This window comes from Dasypus novemcinctus, chromosome 12, assembly GCF_030445035.2.
Source record: "Dasypus novemcinctus isolate mDasNov1 chromosome 12, mDasNov1.1.hap2, whole genome shotgun sequence".
NCBI classification, from domain to species: domain Eukaryota; kingdom Metazoa; phylum Chordata; class Mammalia; order Cingulata; family Dasypodidae; genus Dasypus; species Dasypus novemcinctus.
Window position 1 is genome coordinate 14,541,343 of NC_080684.1, and position 23,204 is coordinate 14,564,546.

Here is a 23,204-nt window from a genome sequence, read left to right on the forward strand (position 1 = left end):
TTTCTCTAGAGGCTCTTAGGATAATTGTTATCCTCATATTTCTAGAAGTTTATTGTTTTGTATATTCTTTCCTATTCACTAGAAATGAGGTTGGTCAATTTAAATGGACACTCATGCTTTTCTATTCTGAGAAATTTCCCTTGGTATTACTTTTTGGAATAACTTTCCACCTTCTGTTTCCTTTTTGTCCAAATCCCTGGCCAAACCCAGGGAGAGCAAACTGGCGGCACTTGCTTACTGCCCCTATGGCGCTAACAATTCCCTTCTGAGGGGCTGAATTTTAAAAATTTCTACTATAGTATTTTTCATTTCTTTTTGCTTATTCTTTTTTTTGCTGTTATTGGTATAATATTTTCAATTTCCAGGAGATTTCTCTTTTTCTTGATAGGTTTTTTCTTGTTTCTTTGATGAACCACCCCTTCTCGTATCTCTGAGGATACTCATTTTAAAAAGTTGTTTCCAGCGCTGGGTCTGTTCTATCAGGTTCCTTTTGTCTCTTTTTGATTTCTATCATGTTGGACATTTTCTGTAAGTGTCTGATGATCCTTGGGTGTTTGTGGGACACTAAAAGATTGAATGAAGATGGTATAGGACAGGCAGACACAGATCACTACAGAGTGATAAAGCACAGACTTGGCTAATTTAGTGGGATATTCCCAAATGTCATTATCTCAAATTCTTTTTTCTTGGGCAAAGCAGTACCACCAGAGAAGAGACCTTCCATTTTCTGCTTGGGAGAATATAAGCAAGACTATCAGTGCTCTGGGAAATGATCACAGGTAGAGAACTAGATATCTTACCAAATAATTTTCCTCACTTTTAATTTGTTGTCCCCCCACCCTCATTTGTGCTAGAATTTAATCAGGTTAAACTACTCACTATAAGTAGTAAACTTCCAGTCTTTGCCGGGGTCCCCCTAACTTGTTCAGTGAGCAATCTATAGGATAAACTGCTCCTTTAAAAATTTCAACCAATTTTGTTTTTCAGCACCACCACATATCCCTGCACTTCAGAGAAAAGAAGCCTCCAATCTTTCTAAAGTGTTATAATACGTAAACTGACTGGATTCCAGTTAACTTCCCTCTCTGAGTGAAAGGCTTTTTGTTTCATCATTCTGCTAAGGCAGTTTACCATTTCCCTCATACAATCACTTTCAAGCATCTAGCATTTTGTGGGTATTTTTATTTGCTGTCCTCTTTCTCTGGTTTTTCTTGTCTTTGTGGTTTTCAATCTTTCTTTCATTTTTGTTCCTTTATTGTCATTTTAGTGGGTTTCTGAGAAGGGTCAGAGAATTTAACAAGTGTTCAATAGGCTATGCGTAACTGGAAGCATCTCTTACTCAATTCAGCATATCTCAAAACATATTTCATGAAACAATGATCCCAAAAGATGTTCTGTAAAAATATCTCTTTATAACTGTAGTAGTTTGGTACTGTTTATGAATTCCAAAAATAGATAATAGGAGATAGTGTTTGAAAGTGGCCTGTTCCTCTTGGGCATATTAGGTTATATTATCTTCAGAGGTTTCACTTTTACTTGATTAAATAATGATTAGGGCTTTGATTGGACCACATCAGCAGGAGTTGAGTTCCTGCCCCCTTGTGGGGGGTGAGGACTCACAGAGAAAACTACATGGCAGAGGAGGAGCAAGGAGTTTTAATGCTGGAGCCCCAGAAGTAAATACACAGAGAAGGCTCCAAAAGACATGGCAGAAGCCCCAGGAAGAGAGATGAGCCATTTGCCTGATAGTTTACAACTGGCCTTGTGGAAAGAGCAGAGCAGCTGAGCCCAGAGAGCAATGAGCCCCGGGAGAAAGATGAGACTTATCCCAGCCTACAGCCAATACTGGAAGAAGCTGTGACCATGGAGCCTGCAGAGGAAGAGGAAGCCCGAACCCTCGTAGAAGTCGGCAGTCATCTTGCTCCAACACTTGGCAACAGACTTTGGTGAGGGAAGTAACGTATGCTTTATGGCCTGTTAACTGTAAGCTTCTATCCCAAATATACTTTTATAAAAGCCAACAGATTGCTGGTATTTTGTATCAGCATCCCTTTGGCTAACTAATACAATAATACAAACCAGGATAATAAAGGCTCTGAGCTTAGAGGCATTCAATTTAAGTTTAATCAATTGTACAATAAAATTTTCTATTAGGCCTGTTGGAATTTTAAAATGAAATGTTATATATTAATTTCCAATCCAGATATAAGAAAACTTAGGCAATTAAAAAAGCTAAACTAGAAAGCGAAAATGGCCCAATGGATAGGGTGTCTGCCTACCACATGGAGGTCTGCAGTTCAAACCCTGGGCCTCCTTGACCCGGGTGGAGCTGGCCATGCACAGTGCTGATGTGCGCAGGGAGTGCCGTGCCACGTAGGAGTGCCCCCGCATAGGGGAACCCCATGCTCAAGGAGTGCACCCTGTAAGGAGAGCCGCCCAGCACAAAAGAAGTGCGGCCTGCCCAAGAATGGCACTGCACACACGGAAAGCTGACACAACAAGATGACGCAACAAAAAGAAACACAGATTCCCAGTGTTGGTGATAAGCGGTCACAGAAGATCACACAGTTAATGGACACAGAGAGCAGTTAACTGGGGGGGGGGGGGGGGGGGGGGGGGGGAGGATAAATAAATAAATCTTAAAAAAAAAATGAAGAAGTTAAACAGAGTTGCTTCTAAAATCTAGCTAAATAATTGTAGGTAACAAGACAGATAAAATTTTCACAAGAAATTCTTTTGTAAAAAATAATAAAAGTTATCCTTAGAATACCATGGTTTCTGTTCAGTATAAATAAAAAAGTTCTCAATTTGTACTCTCCCTCACTAACTCTACCTCCACCATAGGTTTCTCTCTCAGTTCCTTGCTGAGAGGTATCCAGTTTCAATACCCAACCGTCGAAGATTTGTTATCTACTGCATGATAGGTTCTGACCCTGAACTTTTTTTTTTTTTGAGGTACTGGGAATGGCAATTGAACCCCAGACCTCATATGTGGGAAGCTAGCACTCAACCACTGAGCCACATCCGCTCCCCTGAATATTTTTTAGTTTGTTTGCTTGTTGTTTGTGTGTTTTTGTTTTTAGGAGGCACCAAGGACTGAACCCAGGACCTCCCATGTGGGAAACAGGTGCCCAACTGCTTGAGCCACAACTGCTCCCCTGATCCTACTGAGACAATTCCAAGTAACATTTAGGGGTTCTCTTAGTGTCTCCTAATGGGGCACTCTATTAATAAACAATATCTAAGAAACCTCATTAGGAATGTAAACATTAAAGGTTAAAACTCTTAAAGGTTCTATTAATGTAGCTGTGATTTATGTTCTTCAGTCTGGAGGAAAAAAAAAAGACTGATACAATAGCTGTCACATTTCAAAAGGTAAAGCATGGTAACCATGGTTTAATTGGCCTATTGAGAAGCAGATATTATACTAACAAAAATAACAAAATGGTAATTTTACATCCAGAATTATTTCTGAATTTAAAAGTGCATTGAAACAAAAGTCATCAGAGTAAGGCAATAATTTGAATTATAAAGTTATGGTTGTTTGCATACAACCAAAAAATGAGGCTTAAGATGGGCAATATTAATAATGCCAGGCTTTATTCTGTACTAGAAAGAGACATTTGATGCAGAGTGAGAAGACTGTATCAAATTCTACTGTCACAAATATTACCTGGGTGACTTTGGCCAAGCTAATTTACAAGTATTCTAAAGTTTTAAATTATGAATGATTTAAAAAGTCTCCAAATGCGCAAAGAATGATGTCCGTAAAGCAGATTTAACATTTAGCCATTTTTGCTTTACATTTTCCATTCGAGATAACAGCTAAAGTTTGCTGCCACCAATCCCAAACTTCTACCTTCACCAGAGGAAATTACTGTCCTCAAGTTGGTGGTATCATGCCCATTTTTTTTTTTAATTACTTAAGTTTTTGGATTCTCAGTTTCCTGTTTGTTACATCTTTAGACCAGTTACTTTATTATCAGGTAGCTGTGGCCAAGGTCAATCAAATTATAAGTACTTAAATGACCATTACCACATTATATGATACCCGGGAAGTGTTATATAGAAAACATTCACCTCCTTAAGCAACTTAAAAGCTTATTGGGAAAAAAGCACACACAGACAAAATGACAAAATGCTATATTTCACTGAAGATAAAGACCTATAATTATTTTATGTATGGGGGAAAACTGTCAATTAAATTCTCAATGTATCCTTTTTTTAATTACAGAAAAGTTCAACTAAATATAAAAGTAGTGAAAATAGCATAATGAAACCTCATATACTCATATCCTAGCCTCCGCAATTATTAATTCATGTCTAATTTTATCTATTTTCCTGCCCTCCAAGATCATTTGAAACAAATCCTGGATATCATTTCATGTGTAAATAGTTCAGTATATAATATAACTCTAAAAGATAAGTACTCCTTGAGGAAAAGGTAATACCTTAATACCATTCTCATACATGAAAACAACAATTGCCTAATATCAAAGAGCCATTCAGTGTTCAATTTTTCCCAATTGAGTCATATAAATTTTTTTCTTTTCTTTTTACAATATGTTAGAATGGGGATTCAAATAAGATCCAAACCTTGTCACTGCCTGAAGGTTTGTCTTTCTTTTAATCTACAGATTCTACCCCTCCCCCTTTTTATAATCCTTGCAATTTTTTGAAGAAACCAAGTCATTTGGTCTTGTGGATCTGGGTTTTGCTAACTGGACCCTTTTGGTGTTATTTAACATTCATCTTTGTCCTCTGTATATACTGTAAATCAGTAGCTATTAACTTTTGACCAGATGATGGACTTTTTTGGCAACAATACTGCATAACTGGTATTGTATATTTCCATAAGGAAATATTTAATATGTTTGATTGTCTCTCCTTTTTGTGATGCTAACAGCCATTGCTGATGACTGCAAACCACTGAAAATCATTAAATACATTAATTAATTAAGGGTTGCAAAGTGGTGATATTCAGATTCTATAATTCCTTCAATTATGTGCTGAAATACTTCTAAAAAACACAAAATTCCCTTTATCATTTGTTTGACTATCCTGAAGTATAAAGTTTACTTAGGGAAGGCAAGATAGATGCCTGCCCTTTTTATTTACTAGTTTTCAAAATGAGTTAGTTTCCTGGCATCCTCCAAAGGTAAACAATTTGTGTGTTTATTTATAAAGTATTATGGTGAACTACAGATTTAAAATAAATGTGATAGGTTTCAATAATTGCAGTATCTTTCTTGATGCTCAAACTGTACCATTTTAAGCTAGTGGGAGCCTAATTAAGTTGATTTCTGAGGCTTTCTGTTACAAAAGTCATAGACTCTGATAGCTTCCTTACTTTGTTATGAAATAATGTCTGGGTGCATCTTGTTACCTCAAATCTGGAATCAGCTATATTTTCCAATAAGCTCTGGTTTCTTTACTGGAGATGGAATTTAGAGAATACTACCTGGGCACCAGGCATGGATGACAGTGCCTTCTTATCACTTATAAGTTTTATTTTATAACTACTGAAAGATCTCTTCTAGAGCTTATAGTGGGTTGAATGGTGTGTCCTGCCCCCCCCCCCCAATTCATGTCTACCTGAAACCTCAGAATGTGACCTTATTTGGAAATAGGGTCTGTGCAGATGTAATTAAGGTAAGGATGGGTATGAGATCATTCTGGATTAGGGTGGACCCTAAATCCAATGTCAGTGTCCTTGTGAGAGAGAAAAGGACAGAGAAGGACAAAGAAGGACAGGTAAAGACAGAGCCAAAGACATTCAACTATAAGCCAAGGAACATCAAATACTGCCAGCAACTGCCAGAGCAGCTAGGAAGAGTAAGACAGGATTCCTCCCAGGGCCTTCAGAGAATGTATGTAGCCCTGCCAAAACCCTGATTTCAGGATTGTAGCCTTCAAATGTGTAAGCAAATAAATATGTTTTTAAGCCACTAAATTATTATTATTTTTCTCTCCCCTTTCCCTCCCCACCCCAGTTGTCTGTTCTCTGTGTCTATTTGCTGCGTCGTCTTCTTTGTCCGCTTCTGTTGTTGTCAGCGGCATGGGAATCTGTTTCTTTTTGTTGCGTCATCTTGCTGTGTCAGCTCTCCATGTGTGCGGCACCATTCCTGGGCAGGCTGCACTTTCTTTCACACTGGGTGGCTCTCCTTACGGGGCGCACTCCTTGCCCGTGGGGTCCCCTACGCGGGGGACACCCCTGCGTTAAAGCCACTAAATTTGAAGTAATTTGTTATGATAAAACTAGGAAATGAATACATAGCTTTTTCTGTTTTTAAATCAAATCATAAATATAAATGAATATACAAGCAAAATAAATTGGTTAAGGTATTCCTAAAATTATTTTAAATGTAGAATTCAACTTTTTGGAATTACTTTTTAATTCAAAGTTTGTCAATGTTCATCTTTTTACACATCACATTCTGTGCTACCAAGAAAAGTAGTGACTCAGATTTTCTTCATTAGTCCATTAAAGAACTAAATTATTGGTTCGGGACTCTTAAACTGATTTTGCAATTAATTATTTCAGAATAAGCTAACTTTTGGCTCTTACTTTACCTTCCCTACTCCTGATCAACTTCCTTTACCTCCCCTACTCCCAATCTGGGGACGGCGGTTAAGAAAATTCTATTATTTTCTTCTAAAATTTATTGATAGCACTCTTTATGTTCATGTATTCCCAAGCAGTGACAGTGACTGCTGCTGTTTAGTCAACAGTAATCATATGGGGCAAATGGGAATCCTCTTTCAGAGATGTCAAAATGCGATAAAGTGGGTTTATCAGAACTGCTCAAATTAGAGATGTGCTAAAAGGGCCACAAAGACAAAAGGCAACACACTCTCATGACAGAGAGAGCATATTTCTTCCTATTTTGACAGCTGTAGAAATGTTCTAACAAGTTACCTGGATTTCCACCCTTTTGGAATACCTCTACCTGATTATTTTTCCTAAAATGGGTTGACTCCATTGTACCCCAATGAAAAGACCTTTAATGGTGTCTTCTTGCATCGCATTCATCCTTATAAGATGTTGAAATTTTAGCTTTGTTCATTAAAGCCCTCTATGATCACCTGAACCTTCCTTTCCAGTTTTATTTCTTATCATCATGATCTTAAACTTTGTTTTTAGCATCACCTCAGAGTAGAGAAACAAATGATATCTCAAACACAGATCAACATAAACTGATCACCACCAAAATAACCTAAAGATGAACAGAATCTCATTTGTATTTGAAAGGACATGCAAGCATCTATAATATATTTCTTCAGATGCTATTTGATTGCTTAGTAGACACCTTACATGTCCAAAACAGAATTCTTGATTATATCCTCCCAAACCTGTTCCTCTCAGTCTTCTCAACTCAGTAGTTAACTCCACTTAACCAGTTGTTCAAGTCAAGACCTTGGTGTTACCCTTGAATTTAAAATCAGCAGTGTGGCTAGAAGTCAAAGTGTAACTCCATCTAGGAATTATGAATTAACTTCTTGATTATTACAGGCTTCCCTTGCTACTACTTACAGTTACTGGCCCATAAAGTATTTTATCTCTTTTCCCCTAAGGACTTCTGTACGAATGAGTGGAGTAAGACCACAATGTAGGATGCTAAATGCCATGCAACTGGGAAACACTCTACTTCTTTTCCTTCCCCAACACTTCCCTCCTTCCCAAGCAGAAATATAGGACAGGAAACAGCAAAAATGACTCCATGAAAGCAAAGTTTATATATGAGTTAATACAATAAACATAAAGAGCTCAGGAGATTTCTATGCACGACTGTTTTCCAAACCAAAATGCTACTAATGAGAACTCTGGCACAAGCATTACATTTAAAAACAAAGTAGAATACATAAGCAAAAAGTCACTTACTATGTATTATCTTCAAGTCACAAAATTTTGCACTTAATATACCTTCTCTCATAATGGCTTTGTTTCTGTAAACATCAACAAAGAGGTAAAAGAATTAAGAGAAAATTGTTAAGCTGCTTATTTTCAATTCACTAACCTATCAAAATGAAATCCATTATGCAGAGTTTTATGAACTATCCCAAACGTCTGGTAAATGGTTTAAATATGGTTTTCAGATTCCTAGGACATATTAAAATGTCAAGCTACATATTTTAATACACAGCACGTTGTAGCTTTTCAGTCTTTAAGCCATAATCTTATTGGTTAATCATGACTGGTTGGCTAACAAAGAGGTGAACATATATATATATATATATTTTAAAGATAAACAGATCACACAAAATAATTTGTTCTTAAAGGCACAATCCCTTCCCTGGAACTCGTAGAAAGTATCAGTGGATGAGGGTGAGGGTGAGAGTTTACTGCTTTAGAATGGAGAGGCAAAACTGAATAGATTTTGTTTACATGCTAGAGAGACTGGCATTAAGACATAAACGAAAGACAAAGACAAGAAATGCTAAAAGACGTTCAAAAGACTCCAAAGAAGAATGTACTGTAAATATCCAATAATTGACAAATAATTTTCTACCTTGGAAGTTTGGTGGGCAAAAGCAAATTATTATTTTGTACTTGTTATTTTCTCACTTAATCCCCCTACCATAAATCCTTGAGAAAAAGCAGTCAAGCATGTGGACAATCTCAGCTGCACTAGACCCAGAAAGATATATGAGCCTTATAGGTCCTACAATAAGGACCAATGCACTCTCAGTAAGAGCCAAGAGAATTGGAATAATTCTGAGAGAGCACAAAAATACATATCTGTGACTGCCCATGATAGGAGCTGTATCGAGAAAGAAGCAAGAAAAGTATTTCTTCATTATGCCTGGGAAAAGACTGCTACTATTTACTGTGGAAGCATAAAAAGAACAATCAGATCTGATTCAGAAATAGTTACAGGAAAATTCCAAAAAAATGTGTTCTAAGTCAGGTTTTATTAACTTTGGGGCTCATGGGTAGACTTTTGGAGTAGGTATTCCATGAATCCCTTGAAATCATAACTAAAATTTTGTGTCTATGAACATGTGTATTTTTCTAGCAGAAGGGGTCTATCTATTGCTTTCTTCAGATTCTCAAAGAAGCCCATAACTCCTCAAAAGTTAAGATCTAAAGAGTTACAGTGTTAAGAATTAATAGCAGGATTCATTAAAACTTAGACTATTATCAACTCTTTTAGTAATTTATTCTCCTAAAAGATTAGTATTCTGATGAAATGAACTAATGAATCATAAATAATTATAAATTAGACAATATATGGCTTAAAAATTCAACTTTAGGACAACTCTAAATACACATCAGATCAAATTGAGCTTAAGTTTTAAATGTATGAGAACAGTAAAGTATTTTAAATGTATTTTAAGCACTAATTTCTAGGACACTATTAACATTCATCAGCTCAACAAATTTTTAAATAGCTATTAAATTTGAGTATAAGCACTGTATCACTGGTAATTATGTTAAAACCAAGCAGTAGTTTTAACAGCATCAGTTAAAGTAGCATATCCAAAAAAATTACATTTTTTAAAAACATAAACATTTGCTACAGTAGGTGGTAAGTGCCTGATACAACACAAGGAAGCAAAATGTGAGAAGCCGTTAAGTAGTTTCAATCATAATTGCCTCATGAAGAATGTTGTACTGTATGCTTTGATACTGTCCAGTTTTTGTCCACAAATAACTAGAGCAGTGCAACTCAAAACTAGTCTGAGGACTAGTACTTCTCCATTAACTGGTTTGCTATTAGTTTGTGATAAGTACAAAAATGAGAGTAAGTACAAGAAATTTTCATAGAAATCTTATACTGTGTAATATTTTCACTGTATTTTCAAATGAAATGGTCCAAAAATCAGATTAGGGAAAAAAAACAAAACAAAATTTAGTTCTTCATACCAAGGATATAGAGTTCAAATTATGTTCTTAGATTTCAGTGGGTCCTTCCTTAAATTACCAAGTGTGTGCTTTCCAAGAAGTAATTAAATACGTTTAAACCCCACTTCATTAGAAAAAAAGAATACCTTTCCAACTGGCTAAATTCTGGTTCTATTCATTTAGATTCCACTTCTAAAGTCCATCACTAACCTTATACGGCTTTTAGAATTTTCATGACAGGAGAGCTGTTTCTTAAAAGAGTTTTCAATTTCCTTGTCTTTTGTTTCTCTCAACTGTCTTTTGACTTGAACCTATGAGAAAAGCAAAATCAACTATTTAAAGCTAGAATCCAGCATCACAAAAAACCTTTCATTCTCTTGAATGATAAAATATTAAAGAAAAAAAGCTAACTGAATGAAAAGTGTAGTCCAAATACATATGCTTATTCATTCAAGCACATTAAACCGTAGTATGCTAAGCACTGAGGAAACAAAATAGCAAGAGGCATGTAAATAGACTAAGTGCTTACAAAAGAGATGTGACTACAGATTTGTATGTACATGCAGAACAAGAGAGTATATAAGAATGTTAGAGAAGATGTGATTGTGTAGATGATTTATGAGTTGTTCTTAAAGTATAAGTGGGAATTTGTCTAAGGAAAAAAATATTCTGGATAGAAGAAAGAACACTGAATTATGAAATAATATTGTGTGACTGAGGAACAATGAGAAGCTGATGTAGGTGGAAAAGAGTAGCAGGATATATTAGGTTGGTGAAATGTATTAAGACGAGCTTGTGAGGGGCTTTGAATTAAAAAAATAATTCTGTAGGGATCAGAGTAAATTTTTCTTTTTTGAAACAAGTGAATGAGATGATAAAATTTGATTTTTAGGAAGACCATTTTGACGATGTGGAGACTAAATCAGTAAAGGAAAGACGACACAAACTAGGAAATCAGAAAGATAGCTAGATCTGTGCTGTCCAAGACCACAGTCATCATGGCCGCTGAGCACTTGAAACATAGCTTGTCTGAACTGACACAACCAGACTAGCACTGCACCAAACTATTAATTTAAATAAAACACCAACCCTGTTAAATAAAACAAATGTTTATTCCAAGCAACAGAACAAAATCTGACAAGAAAATATCTTTGGAAGCTAGTTGGTGCTAATGAACTTTAGTAACATAATAATATATTATTGATAGAGAATAATACATCTTTCAGAGAAGCTATGCTTTAGTGTTTATTACAATAAAAATTACACACATATACAATGTTTTATCTTTTCTCTAAAATATATAACTGAGTAGTAGATGGCCAATTACAAAAAGAAAGTCATTTAAAAAGTGTCCTTTTACTTAAATTGCAGTCTTGTCTATAACTTACTTCATCCAGAATTCAACTAGTAAAAATGTATCAAAAATCATAAATACATACACTGTTAATGTCTAACACACAGATTGTTGTACATTGCTTTCATCCCCTTTCCTATTCACACAGACCGCAACCAAGTTGTCATGGACTAACAGTGCTGACAAGAGTTTGTTTCTGCCATCAATGTCATCAGATATGTATATATTGAAGTCTTATTTTTAGCTATTTATCATTTATGACCTGTTAATGATATCTCAAGAAACCTCTTTTTCATACAACGTATATAACCAATGTTCCCCTTTTCTTTTAATTTTTACTAATTAACTCAGAAATGTTTAATTTTTTTAAGCAAAAATTAAACCTTAATACTAATCATAACCATGGCTCATAAAGTAACATTAATGAGATGTGTGTATATGCACCTCAACTATGCTACAGAATTAAACATTACAATAAAACTGTACTTAATCAAAGACCAGTCGTCTACCCATGTCACCCTTGAAACCGTGAGAAGTCTCTCTTAAGGTCTCCAGAAACCCCCGCATCCTTCTCCAATTAAACTCACTCTCCTTTGAGCACCAGCATTTAAAAAGCAAAAACACCATTTTACATTTTTTTCTTTTTGGCCTAATCTTCTCAACATTATATGTTTTTCATAAAAACATAATTTTCAGGTATTTTGTACTTAACTAAGTTTTTGTGGAAGTTGTCCTTTGAATCTAAGCTTTCATTTTAAATACTGTTTCAATGAAAAAATGAATTCCAAGTGCCACCCATCTGAATAAAAAATGTTTCTGAAATAGAGTAAGTTCTCAAGCTAAGGGTATTTTAAAAATTTAGGTATTCTGTAATAAGGTAATGTAAAACTTCTCTTAGAGCATCAGAGATCTAATATGCTTTGTGAAAAATCATAGGGTGATCACTACTTCTTTGTGGGGCAAAGGAAAAAAGGTTCAGAGTTTCTGCACTCTTGTTGAAAGGTTGGGGCTTGGTCACACTGAGGAGGAAAGATAATCACACATTAAACTTAAACTGAACAATTTTAAATTAAAATATACTCAAATGGAAATCTAGCAAAACAAAATCACCTCAATTAAGTTTATACAGTTCATGTTGTAAAATAAAACCAAAGGCTTACCTTAATGCAACCTTCCAATGCACTGAATTTAAACACAGCCTGAAAAGGTTTTCGATCAATAGGACATGAAGCCAGAGTCTGAAAAAGGATTAACATATTATAAATTTACATTTCTTTAGACTAGATAAAAATTAAACTAACCAAACACTGTGATGGTACGTTTTCCATAGTAACAGGAAAAAAAGAAAAATAATGCTTTTTCTTCTTTCAAATGTAAAGGAGATGAAATCCTTTCAGCTTGTATCAAGTTCCAGAAAAATAAATACCTTAAATATTTGTTTCATTCATTGATTTATTTAAACATTTACTGAGCACCTACTATAGACAACTGGAAAACAATGATGAACAAGACCTCTGTTATCAATATCTTATACCATCTATCCAGATTTGCTGCCAGGTTGAGAATAAGTGGTAGAATGGAAGGAGGGCTGGGCTAAAAGCAGCGGCTCTGATCCCGACGCTGGCTTTTGGGAAACTCTACATCAGCTGTAAAAGGAATGGTCTGGACAGGGTTCCTTAAAGATTTTAATACTCAATGACTTATTATTTTGAACAGGCAGTATATGACCATGATAAAAAAAAATTAGAAAATCATAAATATATTAAGGATTCCTCATATCCTTTTCCTCAGCCACCTAGATCCTCTCCAGGGGCAGTTTCTTATATATCCTTTCAGAGATATCTAATGCATACAAGCATATAAATATGTATATATCTTTTAAATACAATATAAATTTATATTTTGCTTTTCCCTTAATTATGTATATCAAATTGGTTAATACTACTAATTCAGAACTACCTTGTTCTTAACAGCATGGTATATCAATAGTTTTAATTTACATTTCCATTTTAATGAGTAAATTTGAACATATTTTTAAAGGCTAGTCAAAGTTCCTTTTCTTTAAACTGTCTAGACATGCCTCCTGCCTTTTTTTTTTTTAGGTTGATGGTTTTGATTTGTAGGCATTTTTATATATCAAGGAAATTTGTTCCCTTTGCTCACTTTATGATTTTAAATCAACTATTTATTTTGATATAAATATATTTCATAATATATAAATATATTACATTAAAATTAATGTAACTCAACTGTAAGAGCTTCTCTGATGATGCTATTAAATATTTTAAGGAGAATGGGTACATAGTATTTAAATAATTTAAGATGGAGTATATTTTCTACTAGGAGAGGAGAGAAAACACTCCAGCCTAGAAACGAAATACCACAAGGTAATATTAATACCTACAGTTAAAAAAAGTAAAATAGGATTTTAACAATTTAAGAGCAACAGTCTCAAAGATCAAAAGGTAGTAACTGCTACTAAATAATACCTCATGAGTCTTTTCTTTGTGAAATGAGAAGCAAGTCTTTTCCTAAAACAAAAGTTAGGATTTAAAGATGAACAAAATTAAACATTATAAAAAAAAATCTATACCTTTATCCTCATAACAACTTCCTTCTAAGGGAATCTAGATGTTGCCTTATTTCTTCACTAAAAATGTTGTCATCTTTGACTATCTGGGTTTTGGCACATAAGATAATGCTTATACAAATACAAATAGAACAGATTGTGTGGTTCTTGATCATATACTACATTTTCACAAAGCTCAAGAATCATTATAGGAGAACCCAAAACATAAATGGAGATCCCTTTTACTACACAAAAGTTAAGTGGGCCTTGATAGAAAAATGCTTTACCACATCTGAATTAGGAAATGTGACCTTACAATATTAAATCGGTTCAGAATGGTAGAAACCAGCTCAACTTACTTCCAAGTAATATAGATTTAACATGTTATTATTTCCCTACAGAAAGCTGACCTTAAGAAGCTTTGCTTTAAGTAGTGACAAAGCTGTCCACATCTTTTTATTAATGCATTGCAAAAAAGCAATTCTAGTTCAAAAGATTCAATATCATAACTATCTCTGTAATTGTTGTTTATCACATTAGCATTTACTGTATGAAATTTCTTAGGCTAGGGGGTTATGTCAACACTATTTTAAATTTTTAAAAATATTTAAAGTAAAAACTTTCAAATTCTCATTTTCACTGAAGTTTCAAAAATATTTTATTTTCCACTTTTAAATGTAAATTTAGATTAATATTCATAAAAAGATAAAAGAGATGAAACTTTCTTTCAATACTTTCATAAAAACTATTAAGACAGGTGTGTAGAGATTCTGAATTTACTGACTAGTATCAAATCACGTCCTTGTGTAATCCAGAGGAAATGAGTCTCTCTGTACCTCAGTTATCTCATTTGTGAAAATGGGAGTAATACTAACTCTAAGGTTTTTATGTGCATTAACTGAAATATTAAGTGTAAAGCACTTAGAAGAACGTATGGTATATACTTAGTATTGTGTAAGGTCTTATAAACTTTAACTAGTTTAAATATACTAACGATAAAAGAGCTTAGCTCATGAACAAAAAGATAACCTACAACATGATGAGAGACGTGATGGACATGTAAGAAATGAGTCCTTGATTTTTTTATTGGTATTTGTAAACTTCATGACATAGGTAGAAATTAAATATTTCATTTTATTGTTATATCTATTTCAATATGTAACACTTACTAAGATCCAAAGAAAGTCACTGTGTTCAAGAAATTTATATCAGATGTATCAAATCTTTCAAAGACTCTGAAATTACAAATCTCATTTTCTTCTTTATTAAATTTCCTCTGTTGATATCAGCTAAAAGGCACGTTTTCCTCTACAATTTTCAAACTGACATGGTTTTAATCGAAGCCATTCCATTTTGATCTGTTTCAAATAATGTGGTTCTGAGTAAGATTTCATTTTCACTTTTCTTTAAGCATAGCTGCCATGGATTTATCTAAGATTTCATTTGAAGAAAGGATTCCACTACTATTATAAAAACAAAAAGAAAGAAAACAGAAGGAAAAAAGTACTCTGAAAACCACTGCTATATATTATCACATCTGTATTTACTTAAATTTCTAATATGAGATTTTCTTTGGCTGAGGCTCAGCCATGAGAAAATTTCTTAAAACCAAATTATCATCCTCAGTTAAGGAAAGCACAGATCAGGAAAGTATTTGTAGACAAAATACCTTTGCTATGGCTACTGAGAAGTGATGCTATCCATTGCTGACATTAGAAAGAACAGTTTAGCAAAGCAATTCAAAGGAAAAACAGAAATTTCAATTATTCTGAGTTAAGAATTCATAGCAAACTTCAATAAATTAAGAGTGATTAAAAGAATAATTTAATGAAAATTAAATAAAAACACTTAAAAAAATTTCATGGACCCTTAGTTTTTTTTTGGTCAATGTATAAACACCAGAAGAAAATTTATAAGACTACTATAACACCTGCCAAAGACATCATCACTCATAGGTATTAAAGCATCAAATTACACACAATATGATAATTAAATAACTTTAATAGAAAAGTTTTACAATAGGTTAAAAAGAAAAAGGGTTCAGTTGGCCTATTTTGAGGAATTCCCTAGGGCAACCTCACCTTTACACCCAGCAGATATCCATCCAGAATATCTCAAAGGTATTTTAATTTTCCAAAAAAGAGTTTGTCAGTAGAATAATTTATAAGTTATGAGGTTTAAAAATTTCACATTTAATATATGAATGCAGAAAAATTTTAACATATTCTATTTTAAAAAAGTGATTTTAGTTTTGAAGACAATGATTTCAAATTTTGTTTTCCTTTATATACTCAACAAAAATACCCTTCAATTATCCACCTGTTTAAATTAATATAGCTTTCACCTCAATAACTTTTAAAGTATCTAATTCAAATAATTTCATAAAGTAGATGAATAAGACCATTCAACTTTGTGATACAAAGTCGACAGGATTAAAAGAATCTGATCGCTGCTTTACGGTGTTATGTGTATTAAAAAGCAGAGCAAACATAATACCGTGAATATTCTGTACTAAGTTATATCAGTTTAGGAGGCAATTCTGAGATTAACAAAAAATCTTCCTGATGATTTCAGTAAAACATACCCTAGTATTCTGAAGCGTTGTAAATTCCCAGTTCTGACAAACCCATATTTAAATGTAAAACAGGAAACCTTCCTTATTTGGGAATTCAGGATTCTTGATTCCTAATATTTCTTGCTTCCTGCTGCTGCTCTATCCTCAATCACATAGGCTGCCTACAGATAGCCCTCCTAGAGAGAGAGAAGCAAGCGTTAAAGGTAAGTGCTTAAAGACTAAATCTCAATACTAATGCTTATAAGCAGGTTTGTCTGTTCATGGGAATCTCTAGAATATCTATCTTTCCTATTAACAAACAGGTATATTATATAAAATTGCAGTTCAAAATCAAATATAAATGATTTAGGAATGCATACCATTAGAGCTGATGCTTATTTTAAAACTATTTACCAGGTTCTATCCTTTCTCATTGCTCATGGTTCCAAGACACCAAGCTTGGATCATTAACATAAAAAACTGTAAAGCTATGGTTTTTATACCAGCTTTAAAGAGTGTATTCTAAAGGACAAATGGTTGTCAATGATAAAATTAACACCAGGTAAGGATGTATTTCATCCAGCTTCTCAAAAGGAACACTTACTTCTTCAAGGTATTTTCTAAGTTGGGTAGAATTACTTTATTTAAAGCATTTTTTTTTCAATTTTATTGATACATATTATAAAGCATAAATCCATCCAAAGAGTACAGTCAATGGTATTTGGTGTCAAAATTACTTTTAATCTTAAATTTTTGGTACTTTATTAAGACTTAAAACTTTCTTGTTCTAATATAAAAACAGAAAATGCAGTAAATTACTTGTAGAGAACACTTCACAAATTTTGACATTTAAAACCAGGCTTCACAGAAATACCTATTAATTTACCCAACTGGCAAGTAGAGTTGATAAATGAAAATCAAAATTTATTACATATATGCTTTAGGTAGTGTAAAAATATTCTTTGCTTTATCAAAGGATTAAATTATAGGGTGAAAATAGCTGGGGATCTGGAATAATTAGCCCCAAATTTAAATTCTGGAACAGAACTAGCAATCATTCTAACTCACCTTAAAGTTGAAGACACAGAGTCCTGATCACCTTTTGCACATGTTGTAACAACTCAATGAAATATCTATTTGACTATGCTTTATAAATTATAAAGATAAGGACTAATATTAGTAGTGCTCCACAGATATGTTTAAATTATTGCTCACAGACTTAACTATTAAACAGAGAGGTTTGGTTTAGTATGGGAGTTAAAAAAAAAAAAGTTAATTTTAGGAAAAACCCAAAAATAAATCTTAGCTGAACCATTAGGTAATTAAAAAGTCATCTGTTCACCATAATGATGTGCAAACTTATACTCATTGCATAAAGAGAACCTGTACATAAAACACATCAGTAGTCAGGGCTTAAGCAAACCAGTCATATCTTCTTTTGCATGTATTAATTCAAACATGTACTCTTTACCTATCTGCACCGAACATCTTAATTTCAACACTCTTACTTAACTTCAAGAACTTTGTCTCTCTGCAAGATCCTCTCAAACTCCATTACTAGTCTCATAAGAGAAAACATGACTTTGTTAACTAAATTTTGATTTCATTATTTTACCTTCTCAAATTGAAGCTGTAAGCAAGCATCTGATACAAAACAAAAGATTCTGATAAGTTGAGGGAGGATAATTTGCTTATGGTAGGAAAGTTAATTCACATTAAAAATAATAATTTGAAAGATAAGGGCAATATTTTTTTTACTTAAAAGACAAGGGAAAAGATCCCTGGTGGGTATCAAGAACCTCAATCACATTCATCAAATGTCCCTTTATGTTAGGGGTTCTTAACCAGGTCCACGGACCCCCAAGGGGTCCATGGAAAGATTACAGGGGATCCTTGCACTTGAATTTTGAAAAAAAAAAATCAATTTATTTTCTTTTATTTTCTCCAACTTCTAACTGAAATCTAGCGTTTTTTTCTTTTATGAATGTACACAATAAATAAATTACAATGGTATTCATTTCACCTGATTGGCAAAGGAGACCTTGGAACAAAAAAGGTTAAGAACCCCTGCTTTAAATACAATAAGCTGAACTTAAAAGTTTCAAATACAAAATGTTTCTAAGTCCCCAAACCATAATCCTTTTAAGTGCCAAAATTTTAACTACTAACTGGCAACTATGCCAAATTATAGATTCATCTATTAACCAATGTGTGTGTGTTTGTTGGGGGGAGGGGCATGGGATAGGGGAGTCTTGCTGTAGGGCATAATTAGTATCACCTGTCACTACTACCATTCATGTATCAGACATCTCTAGTCTTTACCCTTCAAATTACTTTAAATATGCAAACTCAGAAAGTAAAAGTTTAAAAAATGGTTTTAGATTGTGTTCTTGCTCACAAAATGGGTAAAATAAATAACTTTCTAATTGAATGTCTGATATAATTTAGTATACTGGTTCCTTGAAACTAAACATAATCATTGCTGACATAATTTATTTGTTCTCAAACTGAATGTCCCCACATACAGATAATTGGACTGTGGGCCATGAAGACCATCAGAGGTCCCATTATCCTGAACCCTTCCATGCCAGGTAAAGTAGAATCTATGAAATACCTAGAGATTACAGAAGTTCAGTTACTCAGTCACTGTAAAGTTCTCATGCAACTTTTATTTCAAGCAGCCACAGGACCAACATTTTAGAGCTTGAAGACAGAAACTGATTTTGATTTTGGGTATAGCTATATTATGAAAGCAAAAGAAATTCAAAATCTATCCAAAATAAATATATTACACTCCTATACATCTCAACTTTTCTAAATATTGGTTCCTTATAAAGCACAAGTTCTTCAATGCCTAAAATATTAAGGTGAAAGTTAAAAAATTTTGAGTCCTCTTTTCTGATGCTTGATATCCATTCTGAATCATATTTCAGTGAACCTTGAGTACAAATTCCAGAAAATTCAGCTGAATCTTCTCTCTGAAAGACATAGAAGTCTAGGAAGATGACCCTGAATACTTTATATATTTTCTTTTCATGTAGATTTACAACCATTGCAAATCTCACTTTGATTTCTACCCTCCTTGGAGAAGTGAAACATTAGTAATTTAAACAATAAATAAATTTTAAAAAATAATTTTTAATTTCAGGTCATACATGGAGATATTTGGAAACAAATTACCAGAGCTGAGAATCTTTGCCTATAAATCAAATAAACATTAATATAGTGAATTTTAAAAACTTTAGCGTAGGACTTTGCCCATTAGAAAATTTTGATTACCAATACTTATTCATAATCCTGAACTCAAATTAAATTGCATGCTTCTTTTTAAAAACAGGAGGTTGAGGAGAATGAGAGGAGACATATTAATCACTAAAATGACCATGCAAAAAGCACTAGTGAATTTGAAATCTGAAACTATTTGACAAAGTGCTTAGGTATTTCAAAACATGCCTAATTTTTGTCATAGCAATAAAAGATTCAAACTGAAAATTTAGTTCAAAACCTAAATAATTTTGTTAACCACTACTCATTTATAATTTATAATGAGCAATATATTAGTATATTATGCTCTTGCTACTTCTCAGCCTAAAGGTTATTTAATGGATGGCTGCAATCCTCATTAGGAACAATGAAAAAAATTAGACTATTTTCCTTATTCTCCACTTTCAAAGTTAATTTTTTTGTGTGTAAACAACATCACAACTCCCTCCTGCATCAAATTTATGATAGTGGTACAGCTGATAGTATTTTCATTTGGAAAGCAATCTGATGTCAACAAAATGTTTATATCCAAGGGAGTAACACAAAAGGAAAATAGTACATGCCAGAAAGTTGCTGACTGCATACTATGTATGTTATCAAGAATTTTCAACTTGAAAATATCCAACAGTGGTTAAAAATAAAGGAAGTCTGGTACTGCCAGTAGAGTTGAACATATGCATACTCTAAAACCTAGCCATTTTCTCTTTTAGATATATACCCTAGAGAAACCTAGCACTTGTGACACCAGAAGATGGACAAGAATGTTCGTAACAGCATAAGAGCCAAAAACATACGAAGAACCCAAATGTCTAACAGAATGGATATGCTGATTATGATCTAGCCATATATGAATATGTATGAATAGCTTAATGAGCTACATGCATTAAAATGAATAGGACTTCAAAAACATATTCAGCAAAAAGAGCAACTAAATAGACAATGACAATTAATGCCATATATAAGCTTGTACTGGATCTAATAACGGAGAATAAAAGGCCAAAAGGGTATTATTGGGACATATGAAAAAATTGGAATGTAGATTTAAAGTTTTATGACAATGCTAAAGTTCTTGCAGTTGATAATTGTACTTAAGGTGGTTACATAAGTAAATGTACATGGTAGCACATGTTTAAGAAGCATGATGTATACAACCTACTCACTAATGTTTAGAAATCTGATAACCTGATAGACAAATACAGAGATAGTTGGATTACAGATGGATGGATGGATGGATGGAAGGAAGGATGGATGGATGGATGAAGATACTGCAAATGTGGCAAATGTGGTGGATCTGGGTATCTTGGGTGCGGGTATGTTGGAGTTCTCTGAATGGGTTTTAAATTATTTTTGCAAATACAGTTTAAATTATTTCAAATAAAAAATTTTGGGAGAAAAATATTTTGAGCAAAAGAAGCAGGTTTCTAAAAGAATATTTATTATTCAGTTTGTATAAAATTTGAAAACAAACAAAATTAAATATATCATTTAAGAATACATTCTTAGGAGGCAAAATTAAAATTAGAGATTAACACAAAATGGAAGTCTATACTCTAGTGAGGAGGGCATATAGAGGGCTTCCAAGGTATGGCAATGTTCATGCTACTCTTCTCAAAACTGCAATATAAGGTTTTATATACTCTTCTATACATGACAATTTCATAATAAAACAAAAAACATAAAAAATGTGGAAAACAGTGCTTTGGTTCCACAAACAAAATAGCATGAAATAGTAAAAAGTCAAAATAAAAACGTATTCTCACAGTCCACATATATACACAGAGACGAGGGAAAATAAAAGCAAATTTATTCTCAAAATTAATTTTAAAAGATATCTTCCATAAACGGTTTAAAAAACGGGGCACATGTATTTAATAATACCCTACTACAAGTGCCATTTTGCTGGGGTTTTTTTCTTACAGCATTTCTTAAAAGCCTAGGTCAAAATCCATTCATGCACTCAGTAAAAGTAATTTGGTAGGGGGTATGGGGAGAAGCAAGATAATGTGGCACAAGAATAGACATATAATATCTAGGAATGTATAAACTGTACCTTTTAAAAATAATTTCCCATAATAATCCCTTTTCTCAGTTGGGCTTTGGACAAAATATGTAAATTAAAATTAATCAACCCTGGAATAAATTGCAGCCATTAATAAGTTTATTAGCTTGAAAAGACTTATAATGTAGTATTACATATAAAAAAAGAAATAACCAATTTTAACAACTGCATCTAAAGATTACACAGCATGTAAACAAGGACTGGAAAGAAAAAAGTAAAAGAAAACTGGTTAATACAAGGACAGCTGAACAGTGAATAATTTTTTTGGTATTTTGTTATTTGAACAAGAATTGAACATTTTTTACAAACTGTTTTTTGTTATGCTAAGTTCCTATGAAGGCAAGCTCATTAATTTAAAAAGCCATTAGATTAAGGGCAGAATTATCAATATAATACTTGTAATTTATTATGCTATATACTAATTGCTAGATAACAATTATGTATTTAAGGAATTCTTATATAAAACATATACTTAAGTCAATATAGTCCAGGCACTGTAAATAAAGAGATGAGAGACTCAGACCCTCAAAGATCCTATAGGCCAGTGGAGGAGAGAATGAAGTACCAGTTAAAATAAACCATTATTTTACGTGCTATTAAAAGCAGTTTTGATAAATGAAAGAATACATGTCACTTGTACTTTACACTGTATGTGCTAAAGTATAGACAACCACATATTAACTCAAATAATAATGTAAATATACTATATTCTCCTATATAAGGACCATGAGAGCTTGTCTGGAGGTTCTAGAAGAGTATATAATTACTTCTATATCATTGGTTTGCCCCTATCTAGGGAAGTCATCTTTTTTTGATGAAACTTATAGTTGCGTAAATAATGCATGTGGTGTATAAGGAAAGTTGAAGATCATGTCTATTTTACAAATTCTAATCCTCTTAGAGAAAAACGTGCATAGATCATGTTGTTGAACCTCACAATTATGTGGTCACTAAATACAATATTATGAAAAGCAATGAATTAAAGCATCCCACCCAACCAGTGGTTCTCTACCAGAAGCAAAATCTCTGTTTTTAAAAAAAAATTAACCACAAAGCAAACCAAGGTATACCAAATTCAAAGCAGATGAAATCTTTAACTGGGTGCCAGACAAAAATTTGCATTCCTATTTCATTAGTAAATACTCCTTCAAACACAAAGATTTACCAATCATGTTAACTCGGCAAAACTCAAAATACTTTTCCCCAAAATACATTTTCATCTATCCTTAGTCCCTTCTCGCCAAAAATCAGTTTAGGTGTTTAATCTAAATTAAAACTGTTTCCATATAGACATACTATCAAGAATTCCAAGGCTTAACAAAATTTTTTCCCTCTTCCCAGAATTCAGCCACAGTTACTATAAAGATATTTTCAGGAGAAAAAACATTACAGAAAATACAAGTAAAACATCAATCCAAAAAAACCTCAATTTATGTAAGATGCAATTCCAAAGTGCTTCATAACCTTGAACAATTTAAATGTACCTAATGTCAAAAATATTTTTGAAATGTATCTCTTTTACTGAGTTTTACTCAAGGACAAAATACTAACTCAGAA

The 23,204-nt window shown here is 33.1% G+C and overlaps 1 protein-coding gene and 1 long non-coding RNA gene across 10 annotated transcripts in view; one reads left to right on the forward strand and one right to left on the reverse strand.

The window, feature by feature from the left end:
- Window positions 1-20,389, forward strand: part of LOC105747278 (uncharacterized) — a 39,795-nt gene extending 19,406 nt beyond the window's left edge. Inside the window, exons 2-3 of the long non-coding RNA XR_009188180.2 lie at window positions 18,852-18,915; window positions 20,299-20,389. This is a non-coding gene — a long non-coding RNA (uncharacterized lncRNA). The remainder of the gene's footprint in view (window positions 1-18,851; window positions 18,916-20,298) is intronic.
- Window positions 1-23,204, reverse strand: part of SCAF11 (SR-related CTD associated factor 11) — a 72,606-nt gene that overhangs the window by 15,166 nt on the left and 34,236 nt on the right. For 7 of the 9 annotated variants that reach the window (XM_058307858.2, XM_058307856.2, XM_058307857.2 and 4 more), the window contains 3 exons: window positions 12,362-12,439; window positions 10,058-10,158; window positions 7,883-7,947 (listed from right to left, as the gene is read on the reverse strand). In XM_058307858.2, coding sequence (XP_058163841.1) covers window positions 7,883-7,947; window positions 10,058-10,158; window positions 12,362-12,439 — 244 coding nt within the window. Of the gene's footprint in view, window positions 1-7,882; window positions 7,948-10,057; window positions 10,159-12,361; window positions 12,440-14,939; window positions 15,234-16,354; window positions 16,522-23,204 lie in introns of all 9 variants that reach the window. The other 2 variants (XM_071218790.1, XM_071218791.1) reach the window with 2 other exon arrangements.